At 39.1% G+C, this 18,292-nt stretch overlaps 1 protein-coding gene across 1 annotated transcript in view; it reads left to right on the top strand.

Moving 5' to 3' along the window:
• Positions 1-18,292, top strand: part of CPD (carboxypeptidase D) — a 71,623-nt gene extending 53,331 nt beyond the window's left edge. The window contains exons 13-21 of the mRNA XM_005888213.3: positions 1,767-1,962; positions 4,505-4,640; positions 5,547-5,678; positions 8,583-8,678; positions 8,785-8,849; positions 10,084-10,215; positions 11,608-11,793; positions 12,445-12,544; positions 14,134-18,292. Of these exons, the coding sequence (XP_005888275.3) occupies positions 1,767-1,962; positions 4,505-4,640; positions 5,547-5,678; positions 8,583-8,678; positions 8,785-8,849; positions 10,084-10,215; positions 11,608-11,793; positions 12,445-12,544; positions 14,134-14,360 (1,270 nt within the window). The 3' untranslated portion in view covers positions 14,361-18,292. The remainder of the gene's footprint in view (positions 1-1,766; positions 1,963-4,504; positions 4,641-5,546; positions 5,679-8,582; positions 8,679-8,784; positions 8,850-10,083; positions 10,216-11,607; positions 11,794-12,444; positions 12,545-14,133) is intronic.

The raw sequence follows: 18,292 nt of genomic DNA, 5'->3' as shown, positions 1-18,292 counted from the left end.
ACTTGTCAGGAATAATGTTTAACCTTTTCTTCAAAGTAGAAAATGAAGTTTGGTTGGCTGTCATTTTCTGTACTTTAGTCTCTGCTCACAGTTACTGTTCCCCAAAGCCTTAGGGGCTCATGTAATTAAGGGTTCTGAGAAAACATGTGGTACTGGCTTATGTGAAACTGATGACTAAGATAACTTTTACCTTCATTTCACTGTGCTTCTCTGCTTCACTTTCACTGTTTCAGAATTATTTCCTTGACCTGTTGATTCCTATTGTTTGCCTATTGTAGGGTCTTTCCATTTTGCCCTGAGCTTAACAAGTCTCTACTCCGAACCAAACGAACATTATCTAGCCTTTTACTTTTCACTTTTTTTCCTTCACTGTTTCTTTTAATTTTACCAGTAAATTTAGTTTCTCAAATTCTGGTTTATAATGTTTGTGCTTACAAAGGATTTTACTTTTGCACATAAATTGCACATATTTACTTTGGCAATTACCAATTACCTGTGGTATTGGAGAAGACTCTTGAGAGCCCCTTGGACTGCAAGGAGATCCATCCAGTCCATCCTAAAGGAGATCAGTCCTGGGTGTTCATTGGAAGGACTGATGTTGAAGCTGAAACTCCAATACTTTGGCCACCTGATGCAAAGAGCTGACTCATGTGAAAAGACCCTGATGCTGGCAAAGATTGAGGGCAGGAGGAGAAGGGGACGACAGAGGATGGCATCACCGACACAATGGACATGGGTTTGGGTGGACTCCCAGAGTTGGTGATGGACAGGGAGGCCTGGCGTGCTGTGGTTCATGGGGTCACAAAGAGTCGGACACGACTGAGCGACTGAACTGAACTGAACTGAAATTACCTCTCTTCCATTGGAAGATACCAATTACCTCTCTTCCTCAACTGATCTTGAACTTTTCTGCCCAGGTCATGTTTTAATATGGTCCATCTTAGTGCCATATAGAGGTTAAAGACTTTCTTATTTTAAAATAAAAAAAATTGGACATTGTTTTGCTTTCCGTTTACTTAGTCAAGTTTTTTAACCTTTAAATGCAATTCAGCATGCATTTTTTGTTAAATAGTACCCCCTAATGTACAATATCTGCCCATGGTGGGATGCAAGACAGTTTTAGGTGGCCCTCCAACAGTTACTAAGTATCATTAAATACCTTCATGTGAAAGCAGTGCTTTGTCTATTCTATTAATCCTCAGTTTAGTGCCAATTTTTTTTTTCTAACTCTTAATAAGTCTTTCTTTATATTAGAGAAAGCAGGCCTTTAAAATTAGTTTTGCTGTGATTCTGGTACTGCATTTAAAATATAAAATGTCTTATTCACTTAAATTCATTTAGATCTTAAAAGTAAGATTTTATAAATTTGTGTATATTTAGAGATTTCAGTAATAAAAATTTAAGTGAGTTAACTTAAGAGACATATGCTAACTAAGGAAATAATATAGATTATAGAAGATTGGGTAAACATCACGAAGATGATCGAGGAATGACTGGACTTGAAGGAATGCAGTTCTCAATCATAGTCATTCCTAAATCTGATAGTATCTCACATCTGTTTGACTTTCTTTGATCAAGGGAACCTAATTTTCTTAAAGTATTCTGACACAGAGATTTATTCTTTAAAGATTTTTTAAGACTTCTCGAATTTTGTTCTCATTTCTGTTTTTAAAATCTGTAAGGCAGCATTAACAGTAATCAAGTAAGGCAGCAATCAAGTAAGTAACTTGATTACTTACTGACTTTTTGATTCTGGTTTTCGACAGTTTGGGACAGAGTGCTGAATATCGTCACATTTGGTCCCTTGAAATCTCCAATAAGCCCAATGTATCTGAGCCTGAAGAACCAAAGATTCGTTTTGTTGCTGGTATCCATGGCAATGCTCCAGTTGGAACTGAACTTCTTTTGGCTCTGGCAGAATTTCTCTGTCTGAACTACAAAAAGAACCCAGCTGTTACACAAGTAAGAGAATAACCTGTTTTGACATGCTTTAAGAGGATAAAGCTCAATGGCTTACTGATTGTATACGATATCAAGGCATCATTTTTTTAAAAATTTAATTTCCTGTTAGATTTTTATACAGTGGTACTTTTAATATCATTATAAACTTTACTCTTTAAAAATGGACCTTGGTATATAGTTGTTAATAGTGTCTATTATATTTCTTTGTATATATTAAGAGCCATAGAGGAAAAGAAAGAATAAAGATTTGCATCCAGTCCTCTATTCCTTTACCTTACCCTTCCATTCTTTACTCACAGTGATATACACTCTAATTGGAGGGACTTCCATTGCCAGTTATTTATAGTTAGGGTACTATATTGAAAAATGAGGTGGAAGAGAAATAGTTTTTCTTTTCATGTAATAAAGATGAAAGTATTGGATGCTAAGAGATTTTAGAAAAAGTGATACAGCAGTGCCAGCTTCAGTCATCCATGACTAGAGACTATACTGCTGGTCCAGAAGCTGCTCAGATTTATGAGTAAACAGCCTAGTTTCTGTGTTATGTTAGAGAAAGGAAGGAAAGAGTGCACCTCTGTTTAGAACACTCACTAATTGGCAATGTCTGTATAGAACTTAGGAAAGGGAAAAGCAAGTAGTATTTGTTTAATACTTACTATGTTGTAGGTACTTTACATATATCATAATTTAATCCTCAACCCTGCAATTATGTTACCTCCATTTAATAGATGTGAAAACCGAGGCAGAGATATTAGATAACTTACAGGAGGTCACACAGCTGCTAAGTGGTAAAACTGGGATTTAAGCCCAGGTGTGTGTCACTGGAAAGCCTATGCTATTCTGTTTTACTGTACTGCCTCCACTGAGAGAAATTTGGAAAGAATTGATGTCATGATTAGGATCCCATGATGTGGGATTAGGTGAAGTGAACGTAAATCAGACTTGATCAAAAAACTTTCAAAAAGGAGATCCCATTGACTTCTTCCTGTTTTCAGAGATTTTGTTGATGTTGTTTCAAAATAGGAGATTACCTAGGAGAGTTGTTCTCAACCCTGGCTACACATTGAAAAATCTGGGAAGTTTCTAAAAATCTCAGTGGCTGGGCTCCATTCCCAGAAGCATCAATATTCCTTTAAAAGCTCCTCAGATTATTCTATTATTTGGCCACAATTGCTACCTACTGATCTTATGGTTATGAAAGGTACAACATCTACCATGAATTTCAAAACTCCTAGTTTATAAGATTTTGCCTCACTGGTCTAATTAGGCTTTAGATTGCGTTTCCCAGGTAGCTCACTGGTAAATAATCCACCTGCAGTGCAAGAAACAGGTTTGATCTCTGGGTGGGGAGATCCCCTGGAGAAGGAAATGGCAACCCACTCCAGTGGGTTGCCTGGAGAATCCCACAGACAGAGGAGACTCGTGGGCTACATTCCATGGGGTCGCAAAAGAGTCGGACACAGCTAAGCAACTAAACAACAACAATGCTTTAGATTGCCATTTGTTTTGAGCTAAGTGTCAGAATGGTCTGGAGACTTCAAAGAAACAAATACGTAACCAGAGACCTGTGGTTAACCCCAAACATATATACTTTAGGAAGAAAATCTCTCTCAGGGGAAAGATTCTAGAATAAATTAATTAAAGGATTGCAAATATATTTCAAGCTATTGACTGTTTTACCAGAACAAATAAACCAGGGATCACTTATTCTGATTCACTATTAGAAATATTTAGGATAAATTAAGTGAGAAGTTCATGCCATAAATATAGGTATTAATACCTATGGATATGGATCATCTGAAGGAGAAATTATTTGGATTAGACAAATATCCTACCCCGTATTTCTTTGATATGCTGATTTCAACTCTTCTGTCTCATTGTTTCCAGATATACATTGATATTTGTCAACTAGAACATTATATGTTCTAGTTTTTAATCTGGAAATACCATATTGCCATTATTATTGACCTAAGCCAGCAAGTGGTCAGCAAACCTTTTCTGTAAAGGGTCATATAATATACATTTGGGGCTCTGTGGGTCAGATGTTCTGTGTTGAAGCTACTCAACTCTGCCATTGCAGAACAAAAACAGTCACATGAATGGCAAGACTGTGCCAGTAAAACTTTATTTACAATAACAAGCATCAGGCTGGGTTTAGCCTGTGTGTGTGGGTGCAGTCATGTCTGACTCTTTTGCAACGTTATGGACTGTAGACTGCCAGGCCTCTCTATCCATGGGATTTTCCAGGCAAGAATACTGAAGTGGGTTGCCGTTTCCTCCTCCAGGGGATTTTAGTCTATAGGCAGTGGTTTTTAAACCTTGATGTAAGTTATTGGGAGGTCTCTAGGAACATTAGTTGTATAGTTTTTGATTCTTTTTAAAATTTACTTGGAGGAAGAAAGAATTTTATTTATTTTTCAATTCTGCCTTTTAAATCTGTGTTTAAAACAAATAATGAAAACTTTCTGTTTGAGGCATGGCAAGGTTATCTTTTGATTTCACATAGAGCTAATAAACCCATTTATTTCTGTTTCTGTTTTAGTTGGTTGACAGGACTAGAATTGTGATTGTCCCTTCTCTAAATCCAGATGGGCGAGAGAAAGCACAAGAGAAAGACTGTACTTCCAAGACAGGACAGACAAATGCTCGTGGCAAAGACCTGGATACAGACTTCACAAGTAAGACTTATTTTTAGGCCATTAAAGTACTTTGCAGATAATTTTATTTCTCTTTGCTAGGAGATTGGTTGATCCTGTTATTTAAATGAGTAAGGGGTGCTTTCTTGTCTAGGATGTACAGTATAAATGAATAGAGACATCTTGAAAACTTTGCAGGTTTTCCTTGTTTTTCATTTGTAAAGGTAATTCAAGTTTTTTCTTCGAAATCCAATATTGGGGAGAAGTTTCCATCACTAGTCATACAGAGATGGATATTCTCTCTCTCTGTTCTCTTATATATTTGTATACACACACACACACACACACACACGATGTATGTGTATGTTGATTTGAAGGGGCCTGTTTCATATTTACTTAATATAAGGATCATCAGCTATACATATTCTGCAACTTTTTCTACTGGATACATCACTGATATCTGTCTATTTTAATACTTACAAATTTCTAACATTCTTATTAATGGCATTTTAGTATGCTATTAATGTATGGTAGTACCTTAATTTATTCAACAGTTTCCCTGCTGATGGACATTTAATTTCGTTCTAATTTTTTGTTCTTGCAAACAATACTGCAGAAAATTTCTGAAAAATCTTATTTTCTTTCAAAGACAGGTTTTCATTTTCTAAGAGAGGATATATCTATCTCTTTTTGTTTCCAGTAAGAATTTTCTTAAACTTGCTAAGAGTCATTGACCTTTCAACATTATCTAAAATATGTAAAACTCAAAATAACCTGCCTCCTAAGATATATCTTTGTTTCTTGAGATAGTGGCTTATGGTGTAATAAAGTATTTACAGATTTGTAAGTTAACCTTTTGACTATGTTCAAGTAGGGAATATTTTCTTAGCTGCTCATACTAAAAGTTTTAAAACTCGGTATTTTATGTTTGACTTTTCTGTTTTTTAGGTAATGCCTCCCAACCTGAGACTAAAGCCATCATTGAAAACTTGATTCAGAAACAGGACTTCAGTCTTTCTGTTGCTCTAGATGGTGGTTCAGTGCTAGTCACATACCCGTATGACAAGCCAGTGCAAACAGGTATGTAGAATTTTACTTTACATATATAGCATTTAAGCTTAGATAGGAAATTTCAAATTTCAATTAGGTAATGTCCCTTCTGAAACTTTTTAAAATGGTGAGCCTTTGAGCACACTGCATGAATAACCAGCCTAAGAAGACTGTACACCTGTCAACAGTTCAAACAGTTCCTTGTGGGAGGGAGCCTAGCTTTATTTAGTGTAGCCATCTTGTCACACCTGTTCAGTTCACTCCATAAGCATTTATGGAACAGTTATTATATCTGTAGATACTGGAAATACAAAAGTGAATAAGACACAGTGCTCACCCCAAGAAATTCATATCATCTGACTGGTTCCAAATAGGAAAAGGAGTATGTCAAGGCTGTATATTGTCACCCTGCTTATTTAACTTATATGCAGAGTACATCATGAGAAACGCTGGGCTGGAAGAAGCACAAGCTGGAATCAAGATTGCTGGGAGAAATATCAATAACCTCAGATATGCAGATGACACCACCCTTATGGCAGAAAGTGAAGAGGAACTAAAAAGCCTCTTGATGAAAGTGAAAGAGGAGAGTGAAAAAGTTGGCTTAAAGCTAAACATTCAGAAAACGAAGATCATGGCATCTGGTCCCATCACTTAATGGGAAATAGATGGGGAAACAGTGGAAACAGTGTCAGACTTTATTTTTGGGGACTCCAAAATCACTGCAGATGGTGATTGCAGCCATGAAATTAAAAGATGCTTACTCCTTGAAAGGAAAGTTATGACCAACCTAGATAGCATATTCAAAAGCAGAGCCATTACTTTGTTAACAAAGGTCCGTCTAGTCAAGGCTATGGTTTTTCTAGTGGTCATGTATGGATGTGAGAGTTGGACTGTGAAGAAAGCTGAGTGCCGAAGAATTGATGCTTTTGAACTGTGGTGTGGGAGAAGACTCTTGAGAGTCCCTTGGACTGCAAGGAGATCCAACCAGTCCATTCTAAAGGAGATCAGTCCTGGGTGTTTTTTGGAAGGACTGATGCTAAAGCTGAAACTCCAGTACTTTGGCCACATCATGCGAAGAGTTGACTCATTGGAAAAGACTCTGACACTGGGAGGGATTGGGGGCAGGAGGAGAAGGGGATGACAGAGGATGAGATGGCTGGATGCCATCACCGACTCGATGGACATGAGTTTGGGTGAACTCCAGGAGTTGGTGCTGCAATTCATTGGGTTGCAAAGAGTCGGACACGACTGAGCGACTGAACTGAACTGAACCAAACATTGAAAGTGAAAGTGAAAGTTGCTCAGTTGTGTCCGACTCTTTGCAACCCCATGGACTATATATAGTCCATGGAATTCTCCAGGCAAGAATACTGGAGCAGTTGTCCTGCAACACAGACAGATTCTTTACCAGCAGAGCCACAAGGGAAACCCATGAATACTGGAGTGGGTAGTCTTTCCCTTATCCAGTGGATCTCCCTGACCCAGTAATCGAACCAGGGTCCTCCTGCATTGCAAGCGGATTCTTTACTAACTGAGCTACTAGGGAAGCAATGGTACTGAATTCCCCTCTCCTGCTTTAAACTGTGCCTGACTGATTGCACCTTGTGGGGAGTTAAACAGTTGCCTGTTGAATCTGCCTGAGGCCATTGTATGTGGAGATAATTTGTGTCGTTTTCAATACATTTTCAGGCTTACAAGGAATGTTGTAATTAGGCCACAGTTGCCTCCAAATGTAGTAAAACATACCGAAATAGGTTTGTGTTTTTCTGCAGTGACTTGTTAAATTCACAGTGCCTTTTAATATAAGAAAGTTGCTTCTCTCCTTGGTCAGATTATTCTGGGGTGAACAGACTAGAGTAGTTCAGTCGCTCATTTGTGTCCAACTTTTTGCAACCCCATGGACTGCAGCACACCAGGCTTCCCTGTCCATCACCAACTCCCAGATTTTGCTCAAACTCATGACTATTGAGTCGGTGATGCCATCCAACCGTCTCATCCTCTGTCATCCCCTTCTCCTCCCACCTTCAGTCTTTCCCAGCATCAGGGTCTTTTCCAGTGAGTCAGTTCTTCACATCATGTGGCCAAAGAATTGGAGTTTCATCTTCAACATCAGTCCTTCCAATGAATATTCAGGACTGATTTCCTTTAGGATTGACTGGTTGGATCTCCTTGCAGTCCAAGGGACTCTCAAGAGTCTTCTTCAACACCACAGTTCAAAAGCATCAATTCTTCAGTGCTTATTTTTTTTTATAGTCCAACTGTCACATCCGTACATGACTACTGGAAAAATCATATCTTTGACTAGATGTACCTTTGTTGGCAAAGTAATATCTCTGCTTTTTAATATGCTATCTAGGTTGGCCATAACTTTTCTTCCAAGGAGCAAGCACCTTTTAATTTCATGGCTGCAGTAACCATCTGCAGTGACTTTGGAGCCCAAGAAAATAAAGTCTGTCACTGTTTCCATTGTTTCCCTACCTATTTGCCATGAATTGATGGGACCGGATAACATGATCTTAGTTTTTTGAATGTTGAGTTTTAGGCCAGCTTTTTCACTCTCCTCTTTTACTTTCATCAAGAGGCTCTTTAGTTCCTCTTCACTTTCTGCCATAAGGGTGGTGTCATCTGCATATCTGAGGTTATTGATATTTCTCCCGGCAATCTTGATTCCAGCTTGTGCTTCATCCAGCCCAGCATGTCTCATGATGTACTCTGCATATAAGTTAAATAAGACAACATATAGCCTTGATGTACTCCTTTCCCTATTTGGGGTGAAGAGAACCGTGGACTTAATTATAATAACTCCTTAATCAGCTTCCTCGAGGCACAAGATTTACTCGAAGGAAAGGAATGTGATTTCTGTGTCCATGAAGTTGAACTTGGAGAAAAATCCTTTCGATTTCTCTGCTAACTTCTGAATTTTTCTTTTTGTAGTGGAAAACAAAGAGACTCTAAAGCATCTGGCATCTCTTTATGCAAATAACCATCCATCGATGCATATGGGTCAGCCCAGTTGCCCCAATAAGTCAGGTAGGTACTTTCCCTACGCTTTGTTACTGTTGTTGCTGTTTGGAGAGAGGAGGAGGACTTGCCTTATATGATCTTATTGACACTACATCTCTCAATGCTTTTATAGATGAGAATATTCCAGGAGGAGTAATGCGTGGAGCAGAATGGCACAGTCACCTGGGCAGCATGAAGGTATGTTTTATAGAATACAGTGAGAATGGGACTGTAAATACATACTGGACATGGAGTGAAAGAATAGGTGGCTTTTCTGATACAGTGAAGTGAATGAACTCTGCTCAGTACTCTCTAATAACCTAAATGGGAAAAGAATTTGTCAAATAAAAGATACATGCATATATAGAACTGAATCACTCTGCTGTATACATGAAACTAACACAATGTTGTTAATCAGCTATACTTCAATATAAAATAAAGATTTTTTTAAAGAGAAGCAGCCTAAGTTAGTTAGAAGATGAGGTGTAATGGAGAGCAACAGAGGATAAGAACGGAAAGAGAGTTTGAGGCTTTGAATGCTTTGTTTTAGTAAGGAATGGGAAGCCATTGAGCTTTTGAACAGGGATATGGTGACACGATCTGAGCTGTGCTATGGAAAAATCCATCTCTTAACAGTGGGTTAAGATGGTTTGGAGGAAGGAGAGACTGTGGTGCAGGGAGACTGGTTTAGAATAGCCTAGACAAGAACAACTGAAGGCCGAGATTAGAAAAGTGGCAATGGGAGTGGAATCAAGGGATGAAGTTTCAGAGATACTGTAGAGGTGGAATTCACCAGAGTTGGCAAATTCTAGGTGATAGCAAGAAATGAAAGACAAAAGATTTCATATCCGTGTGATAAAATGAGTTATTGTCATTAACTGAATTGAATTAGGAAGAAGAATTTTGGTAGTTGGGGGAAGGTGGAAAGTTAGGTTTTGGAACTTGTCCACACAAGTAGTTCCTACCTAAATATTTGCCATATTGCTGTATGGTAGGCTTGAGCCTCCAGGTTGTGGGTATCAGAGAGCAAGTACTTGTGCTTCTGCCTCTAAGAACTTTGAAAACAGCAGTAACAGCAATGAAGTTCCAGGATTTAAAGGGAAGCTGACACTCTGCATGTACTTTTCATTTATTCAACAAACCAAAACAACAACCCCTCTACCAACCAGGCACTGTAGGAAGCACTGGAGATGTAAAAATGAATTAGACATAACCCCTGGTCTTAAGAATTCTCTTAGGAGTAGACGTGTTTGTGACTGATCATAATACCAAGGGGTTTATTTATATTTGCTGTGAAATGCTTTACAGATTCTTTGTTTACATCAGCCAAGTTGTCTTTTTATTCCGTTCATCGCATTTGAGCATTACAAAGCCCCATTCTTACTTGTGCTTACTCATCTTCCTACATTTGTTTGTGAATTTTATATTCCAGGATTATAGTGTCACCTATGGCCACTGTCCGGAGATCACAGTGTATACAAGTTGCTGCTACTTTCCTAGTGCAGCACAGCTCCCTTCGTTGTGGGCAGAAAATAAGAAATCTCTTCTCAGCATGTTGGTGGAGGTGAGTAATCCTCTTTTAGAAGCAGACTGCCAGGAGTATGTTCAATGGAAACTTTTATCAAAACATTTTCTTCATCTCTTACCAAAATTTTTGTGTTATTGATTTTATTTTTTAATAATTTAATTTATTTTTATTTATCTATTTCTGGCTGTGCTGGGTCTTCATTGATGTGCAGGCTTTTCTCTAGTTGGGGCAAACAGAGACTCGTTTTCATTGCAGTGCTCGGGCTTCTGTCTGTGGGGGCTTCTCTTGTTGCGGAGCAGGGCTCTAGGGCACGTGGGCTCAGTGGTTGCGGCTCCCAGGCTCTAGAGCACAGGCTCTCAGTAGTTGTGGCATGGGGGCATAGTTGCTCTGCAGCATGTGGGATCTTCCCAGAGCAGGGCTCAAACCCATGTCTCTGACATTGACAGGTGGATTCTTTACCACTGAGCCACCAGGGAAGCTTCAATATTATTTAAGTGACGTAGAAAGGAGAGTCTTATTCCTTTTATATTGCCTAAATAGGTGCCATGAGTTCACATATCTGCTGTCTGATGAGGTTGATTTAACCCTGTGAGATGTCGCAGCTTCTTCCATTGGAATGTCACGGCGTTACTCCTGAGGTGGGAAGGAAAGCATTCCAGGCATAGGAGATTTGGGTTCTAACATTTTAGGCTTGACTATATCGGAGTCCTCTTTTCACTTATTTCCATCTCTGTGCCTCTGCAGCAGTGAATGAGTAGCAAACAAGGTCAGAGTTGGTGGGGAGGGAGGAATAAGCCAGCCTTCTGGAGGGTTTTTTGGGGGTTTATGTCATGTCTCAAGCTATTGCCCCTCAGATATCTGGCATCATGAAAATGTCGACTAAAAAATTATTCACAGCCTAAAAGTTGCAAGTTATGTTTCATTTGGTGAGAGCTTTTAGGACTTAAAGCCCAGGAGGCAGCATCTCCAGTAACCCTGAAAGAACTGCTCCAAGGAAGTTGGGGAGCAGCCAGGATATATAGGAGTTTTGCAACAAAGGGCAGGTAGTCTTAACACCAAAAGATTGTTGTTAATTAAAGAAAACCAGATATCTCAAGTTAAGGAAGTTAGCCATTTTCTATACATGGGAAGATGCAAGAGTGCGAGCCCACTGAGATCATTCCTTTGATATGCACATCAGCTGTCTGGGGCCAGTATACTGAGTTTTCACATTCTGAGTTTTCTCAGGGCTCACCATGGGGAGTGGCTGCAGTCTGATGGCTGCTAGAAGGCAAGTATTCTTCTGCTTCCTAAGTCCCCTCAGGGCTTACCAGCTCACCATCTGCTGTGGCTATGGTCGCTGATGACTGTGGCATTCTTTGCTGATATGGCAGGCAATATTTCCATTTATCAAAAACACAAATTTATATTTTAAACATTTTTTTTCAGGTTCATAAGGGAGTTCATGGATTTGTTAAAGATAAGACTGGAAAACCAATCTCTAAAGCAGTCATTGTGCTCAATGAAGGAATAAAGGTACACACAAAAGACGGAGGTTATTTCCATGTACTGTTGGCCCCAGGTGTCCATAACATCAACGCCATTGCTGATGGGTATCAGCAACAACATTCACAGGTAAGAAACTCAACTTGAGTGGTATAACGTAAATTCTTGTTGTTCATAATACTTCTAGAAACAGGAATATATATATGTTAGATACATATGTTAGTTGCCTAGTCGTGTCCAGCTCTTTGCGACCCTGTGGACTAGAGCCCACCAGACTCCTCTGTCCGTGGAATTCTCCAGGCAAAAATACTGAAGTGGGTTGCCATTTCCTTCTGCAGGGGGTCTTCCGAACCCAGGGATCAAACCCAGGTCTCAAACCCAGGTCTCCCACATTGCAGGCAGATTGTTTACTAGCTGAGCCACCAGGGAAGCCTAAGAACACTGGAATGGGAAGCCTATCCCTTCTCCAGGGGATCTTTCTGACCCAGAAGTCGAACCAGGGTCTTCTGCATTGCAGGCAGATTCTTTACCAGCTGAGCTACCAGGGATTAAACTTCTGTTTAACATTAAACTCTTGTTAGGAAGCTTGTGGACCATCTCCTGATTATGATAGTTATCTTTCTATCCTTTAGCAACAAAAGGAAATTTTTGTAGCATTTTGTATACTTTAGATGACAACCAGCCATCTCCTTGGCTTGCTGTAAAGGCCCTAGGAACATAGAGTGGATATAATATACCTTAAGTAAACTTTTTTCTCATTCTTGCACTTTATCTTCCCAGGTCTTCGTGCGTCATGATGCTGCAAGTTCTGTGGTAATAGTCTTTGACACAGATAACCGGATCTTTGGTTTGCCAAGGGAGCTTGTGGTAACTGTATCAGGTAAATTTTCGGTAGTCGAACTTAAAAACTCACCCTGACATTTCAGGTTGAGAATGGATCAGCTCCACAATCATTTGAACCTTCTCCTCTACTGTCTCCTACCTAAACATGATTTTCCTAGAATACTTTCCTGGAATATTTTCCCATATGTTCTCACAGCTTGCCCCTTCCCCATTTTCTGGTCTGTACTCAAATGTCATCTCTACAGAGAGGCCTTCCTCCCTGATTACCCTAGCTAAAATAATACTCCTATCACTGTCTCTGCCTCACATGTTTGGGTTAAAATACTTCTCACTAGCTGCCATTACATTACATGTTTAGTCATTTATTTGTCTGTATCTGATCTCCCCCACTAAAACATGAGCTCTGGCAGGAAAGGGCTTTTCTCTGCCTCCCCAGTGCCTAGAACCATGGGTGGCATGTAGTGGGTCTTAAGGAAGAGCCACTTCACTGTTGGTTGAATGAATGACTTGCAAAGATCATTAAGTCCTTTGGACTTTGACTTATATTAGTTCTTTTTTTCCCATGATCCTGGAAGGAGGGAATATTTGTTTCCTCCAGGATTAATGTGCCATTGCTTGAATTACTGAAAGTTTAAGAAGGAAAAACTGTGGTAAAACAATAAATACTCTGCTGTATTGTATCTTTGGACACAAAGAACCTTGGTTTATTTCTAAGGAGAGCTTGAACCTGTTAGAAAATGACCAAGTTTTATTACAGGGTGTGTTGGGGAGAGATCCTTGGTTGAGAGAGAGTGATATTTTGGAAACATGAACCAGATAAAGCATGAATCATGAAGTGCTTAGAAAGACAGAAGCTGGGATCCAGTTTAAATCTGACTATGCCACCTATTTGCTATTGTGCCCTTAATTTTTATTATGATTTTATTAGTTGTATTTTATGGTCCTTAGACTCTTATTCTGATCAGATCAGATCAGATCAGATCAGTCGCTCAGTTGTGTCTGACTCTCTGTGACCCCATGAATCGCAGCACGCCAGGCCTCCCTGTCCATCACCAACTCCCGGAGTTCACTGAGACTCATGTCCATCGAGTCAGCGATGCCATCCAGCCATCTCATTCTCTGTCGTCCCCTTCTCCTCCTGCCCCCAATCCCTCCCAGCATCAGAGTCTTATGTAAAAATATTTTACATAAATGAGGGATTTGGAATGAGATGAAAATTTACCGGAAAGGAAAAGTAGAAGTCATTGATTGATTTAAAAAAGCAGGTTGCACAGCATTGGCCATAGTTCTGCATTGTGGTAAAAGAAAAAAATATATTTGTATACATATACACATGCATGAAGGAAAATCCAGAAAAAATATGCACTAGGGTTGTTAAAAATGATCTCAGGATAATGGAAATGTGAGGAAGTAGAGTTTGGGGTTTGGGTTTTTAGTATTTTGCTTATCTATAGTTTTCCAATTTTGTGCATAATACATGTTACTACTTCTATAATAATAAAAGGTTGTTTTTAAGTGCATGAAATAAATAAATGAAGGGAATATGCTAAAAAGTGCCATTGTAAGCAGCTGCTTATTTGCATCCTTCAGCTGGAGCTCCAGTCACATGATGGTTCTGTTTGACAGGTGCCACCATGTCGGCATTGATCCTAACAGCTTGCATTATCTGGTGCATCTGCTCAATCAAGTCTAACAGACACAAGGATGGCTTTCATCGGCTCAGGCAGCATCACGATGAGTATGAAGATGAAATTCGCATGATGTCAACTGGCTCCAAGAAGTCTCTCTTAAGCCACGAATTCCAGGACGAAACAGACACTGAGGAGGAAACATTATATTCCAGCAAACATTGAAACACACGCCTTGCATCTCTCCCAGCATAAGTACCAAGCAAAGTTACAGTTCTTTTTGGGAGACACTGCATCAAGGAGAGAGACTGTCTTGTTTCTTCAAAGAGCTTTGGGAAGTTAACTTGCTAAATTTGTATTCTCTGTGAATTTGGCTGCAGTTTTGAACTTCCCCTCCTTAAAGTACTCTTACCTTTAAAAAAAAAATCTGCTTTCTATTTATGCAGCAGAGATGGGACAGCCACTTCGTATTTCTTTTATAATTTAAGATGAGCTGTTTGGAGCTTGTGTTGCAACTGCACAAAGCCAACTAGTGGATGTTGTCTTTTGCACATCAGGTGGTTTACTAGTGGCTTTAGCTTTTTCTCTTTATTTTAAATGGCCAAAAGAATCCAGAAACATTAAGGCAGGGACAGCAGTCAGAATCTGACATAAAGCTTTAAAAACTCACTTTTTTTTTTTTTAACCTATTGAGAAGTACTTCTCTCTAGTTATTGAATAGCTGGAGTTTCTCTTATTATTCAGGTTTAATGGAGGCTGAATTGATTTTGAAACTTATATAGAGCATTAGGAAATGAATAAATGTGCTTCTGTATTGGGCTTTCTACCTGTTCCAAGGCTAGATCAGAACTGGTGGGCTGTGCTCTAAGCACAGAGGATTTCTCTACCTCTCTTTAAGGTTTAGCAAAGTTCTAAACATCCCCATTTTAAGGGATAACTCATTGACTCTGTTGTAAAAAGATCTCAGTGTCCACTTGAGTAGAGCCAAGAAGGAGATCTAGCAAAAGCTAAAACTCGTGTTGCCTATCTTTTAACGCGGTAAAACCCACAGGTGCTGTTGCTTTTGTCTGTGAAGCACTAGTTTATTCGAGGAATGCCTAATTCTCTAATACTTCCTAAATTCGAACCTTTTTTCTATGTTGTACACTTAGGGTTTTCAGATGACCTGGCAATCGACAAGATCTGAATTCTACTGAAAATACCCGGAAGTATGGAAGAAACCTCCTTGCACATTCTTAACCTACATTTGAACACAAAATATCTACACTTCATGTGCAGCCCAGGCCGGCACCCTCTCATAGCATCCTGTTACTGAAATAGCTTGGCCAGCCTTATTCATAAAGGCCTCTGCAAGTGATTGGGTTCTTTGTCCTAATGTTTCATTTGGCAGTCTCTTCTTGATCAACCAATTCTGTTGAAAGTTCAGTTGAAAGCACTTAAATATGGCTCCCTCTATTAAAAAACAAACAAACATAAACACCATAGTGAGAAAGTATCATCTTCAGTGCCACTGAAGTTATTGCAAACGCCTAAAAGATTTGTATTTTACTGTGTCTGTGATACTATGCTACTCAATGGAAATGATGCTTTTGTGAGTATGAGTCTTACCAATGATCTAACAGTTTAATACCTTGGAATGTTTTAACGGCCAAGTTGCTGCTGAACTTGTACTAAATCAGGGGATCAAAAAACTTGCTCTCATCTTTTCAAGTTGAATTCTATATCATTCATGTATCAGTCATCCCAAAGCTTTCACATGGAATGGTTTACCACCCACCTAGGTCATTCAACCCAGTTTCCTGAGAAATGTACCCAAAGTATAGCTTTACGCAGAGAGATCTGGTTTAGCAGGAATAATGGTCATGACATTTATTGCTGAGTATCTGTAGTCTAATTTGGGTGGGTCAGGGTTAAGCCCTTCCGGTATTAACTCTGTTATCAACACAACTCTCAGTTTTGAGCCCTTGCCACCCTACTCTCAGTCCACCACATGCACAGAACAGAGGTCACGAGGTTCTGGAACTTAATGAAATATACATGATGTAGTTTCTTCTGATAATACTTTACATTTTCCTTAGGGGGATGATGTGGTGGCATTGCTCTTTTCAGCTTTATTTTTAAGAGTGCAAAGTCAGAAAACCCACGAAGGGCCTGTGAGTGGCTGGCTCCACTTGGAACAACTGCAGGTAGAAGGGAAACAAAGTTGCGAGACAACCTTCAACTTTATTAACGTTGGTCTTCACGAGAGGATGCCTTTTAAATTCATTTCTCTCTTGAATGAAACAGATCTTTCACTGTACATCACAGTGACTGGAGTCCATGCCTTTTCAGCATGTGTAAAATATTTTTAGAGATGAACATACAAATAGTTCTTTTAATAATGTTTCCTGAAAGGAAAGCCAAATTCTGCTATAAATCTTGAACCTCTAATGAATTTCTAAATGATGCATTGCTCTGGAATGCATAACAAAGGCCGTCTCAGCCTGTGTTACCTGTTAACATGAATGTACAGGATCATGACTACTAAGACTGTGTTCTCTGCCCTGCTTGGTCTTTTATTTGTGGATCTAATGTAATTAATATTAGACCACATTAACTGCTTAAGGCATTGAAGCCATACGGCATGGGGAATGCATTTCTTCAGTATTTCTCCTAGAGACTTTTCATTTCCCTGGAGTCATGGAGGCAAGTAAGTATCACAGTATTAAGAAATTTGCCCAAAACCTGAGTTGTGCCTTTTTTTACTCACAAGGCGGTTTTTTATTTTTTGTCCTGGTGATCAGTGTGTAAGCCTTCTTCCCTCGCAACTCCTTAATAAAAGCAAAGTGATTGAGTAGGTCATATTCAAAGTGTCTGCCTGTGTAAATGCACTTGTACTGATTATACAGTTCAATAAGAAGAACTCAAGTTAATTTCAGAAGGAAAGGCCCTTTGGTTTTGATGTATTTTGCTGAACATTTGAGTAGTGGTTGGGACCCCATCCAGTTGAGGAATGCTTACAATTCTTTGGAGGGAATGTGCTTTGGGACTTTGTCATCCTCCAGAAAGGAAACAGAATGTATATTTGGCCCAGTGTGATTGACTGGTTAACCTTTGGTAACTTTCACTGAATGAGATTTGCTGAATTAATGAGTATTGAACGTAAAACTATGAGTTGGCAAATAAATAAAAGGTAGTGCTGATAACTGAGCTTATTGTGTTTCTGAGCTAACACCAGGTTACTCAGTATAACCATGACCTGTTCTTCTATTTCCATTTATTCTCAACAGTAAATCATTTTATTTTCCTGTGGCCAGAAATGCACTTGTGCCAGGTTTTGTCCTTGCTGTATTAAAAGCTTTTTGGCTGCAAATGCCATCATAGTGCCCTACGTTATGGTTCTCCAGCAGAATCGTTTTTAAGAGTAGCAACTTTAATGTTACTACCAAAATTCCACTACGGTCAACGTTCAGTGATTTTCTAGCTAGCAAATTTTTGATAAGTATTTGGATTTCTGATTTGCTGTAATTAAAGCAGATTTGGGGGGTGTGATTAGAGCCCTTGATTAATGTCAGCTAAACTTGAATTTCCAGTTCAGGAAGAAATATTTCCCAATACCCAATTCTCCTGTTTTTAGCAATAATTCATGAATATTTCACTTGACTTTCAGAATATTATCCTAGTTGATTTTGATTTGGCAGAATCTATTGTGAAATTTGAAAACAGGCTACCATTTTGAGGCAGTTGGATATAAATTCTATAAATGTGTATGACTCTGGCTTTTATGAATGGCATACCATGAGTATGCAAGCTACCTTCTCTGCCGGCCATGCTGCAGATTTTCTGGAGGTATGACATAGTGGTATTTTTCTACTCTCAGATTAAAAATCAACTTTTCACCTCTCCACTTTTTCAGAGTGACATTCCCCAGCTCCAGAACAATCTATAGCTATTTACATGAGGTGCCCAGGACTCCTTCATCTCAAGTGCTTCAGTCTTTGGTTTATTATCATGCACTGTGCCTTCAAAACGAAATTTTTAAAAGGGACTTTGAAGCTGAATAGTAGTTTAAAAAAAGTCAATCTGTGTAATTTATGTGAAATCTAACTGTAATGAGGTCCTTTCTGTTTTTTATATGTAAACAGATCTACTAATCCTGTATAAAGGTTATTTTATGA

This window comes from Bos mutus, chromosome 19 (assembly GCF_027580195.1).
Source record: "Bos mutus isolate GX-2022 chromosome 19, NWIPB_WYAK_1.1, whole genome shotgun sequence".
NCBI classification, from domain to species: Eukaryota; Metazoa; Chordata; class Mammalia; order Artiodactyla; family Bovidae; genus Bos; species Bos mutus.
This window is presented reverse-complemented; position numbering and strand designations above follow the sequence as displayed.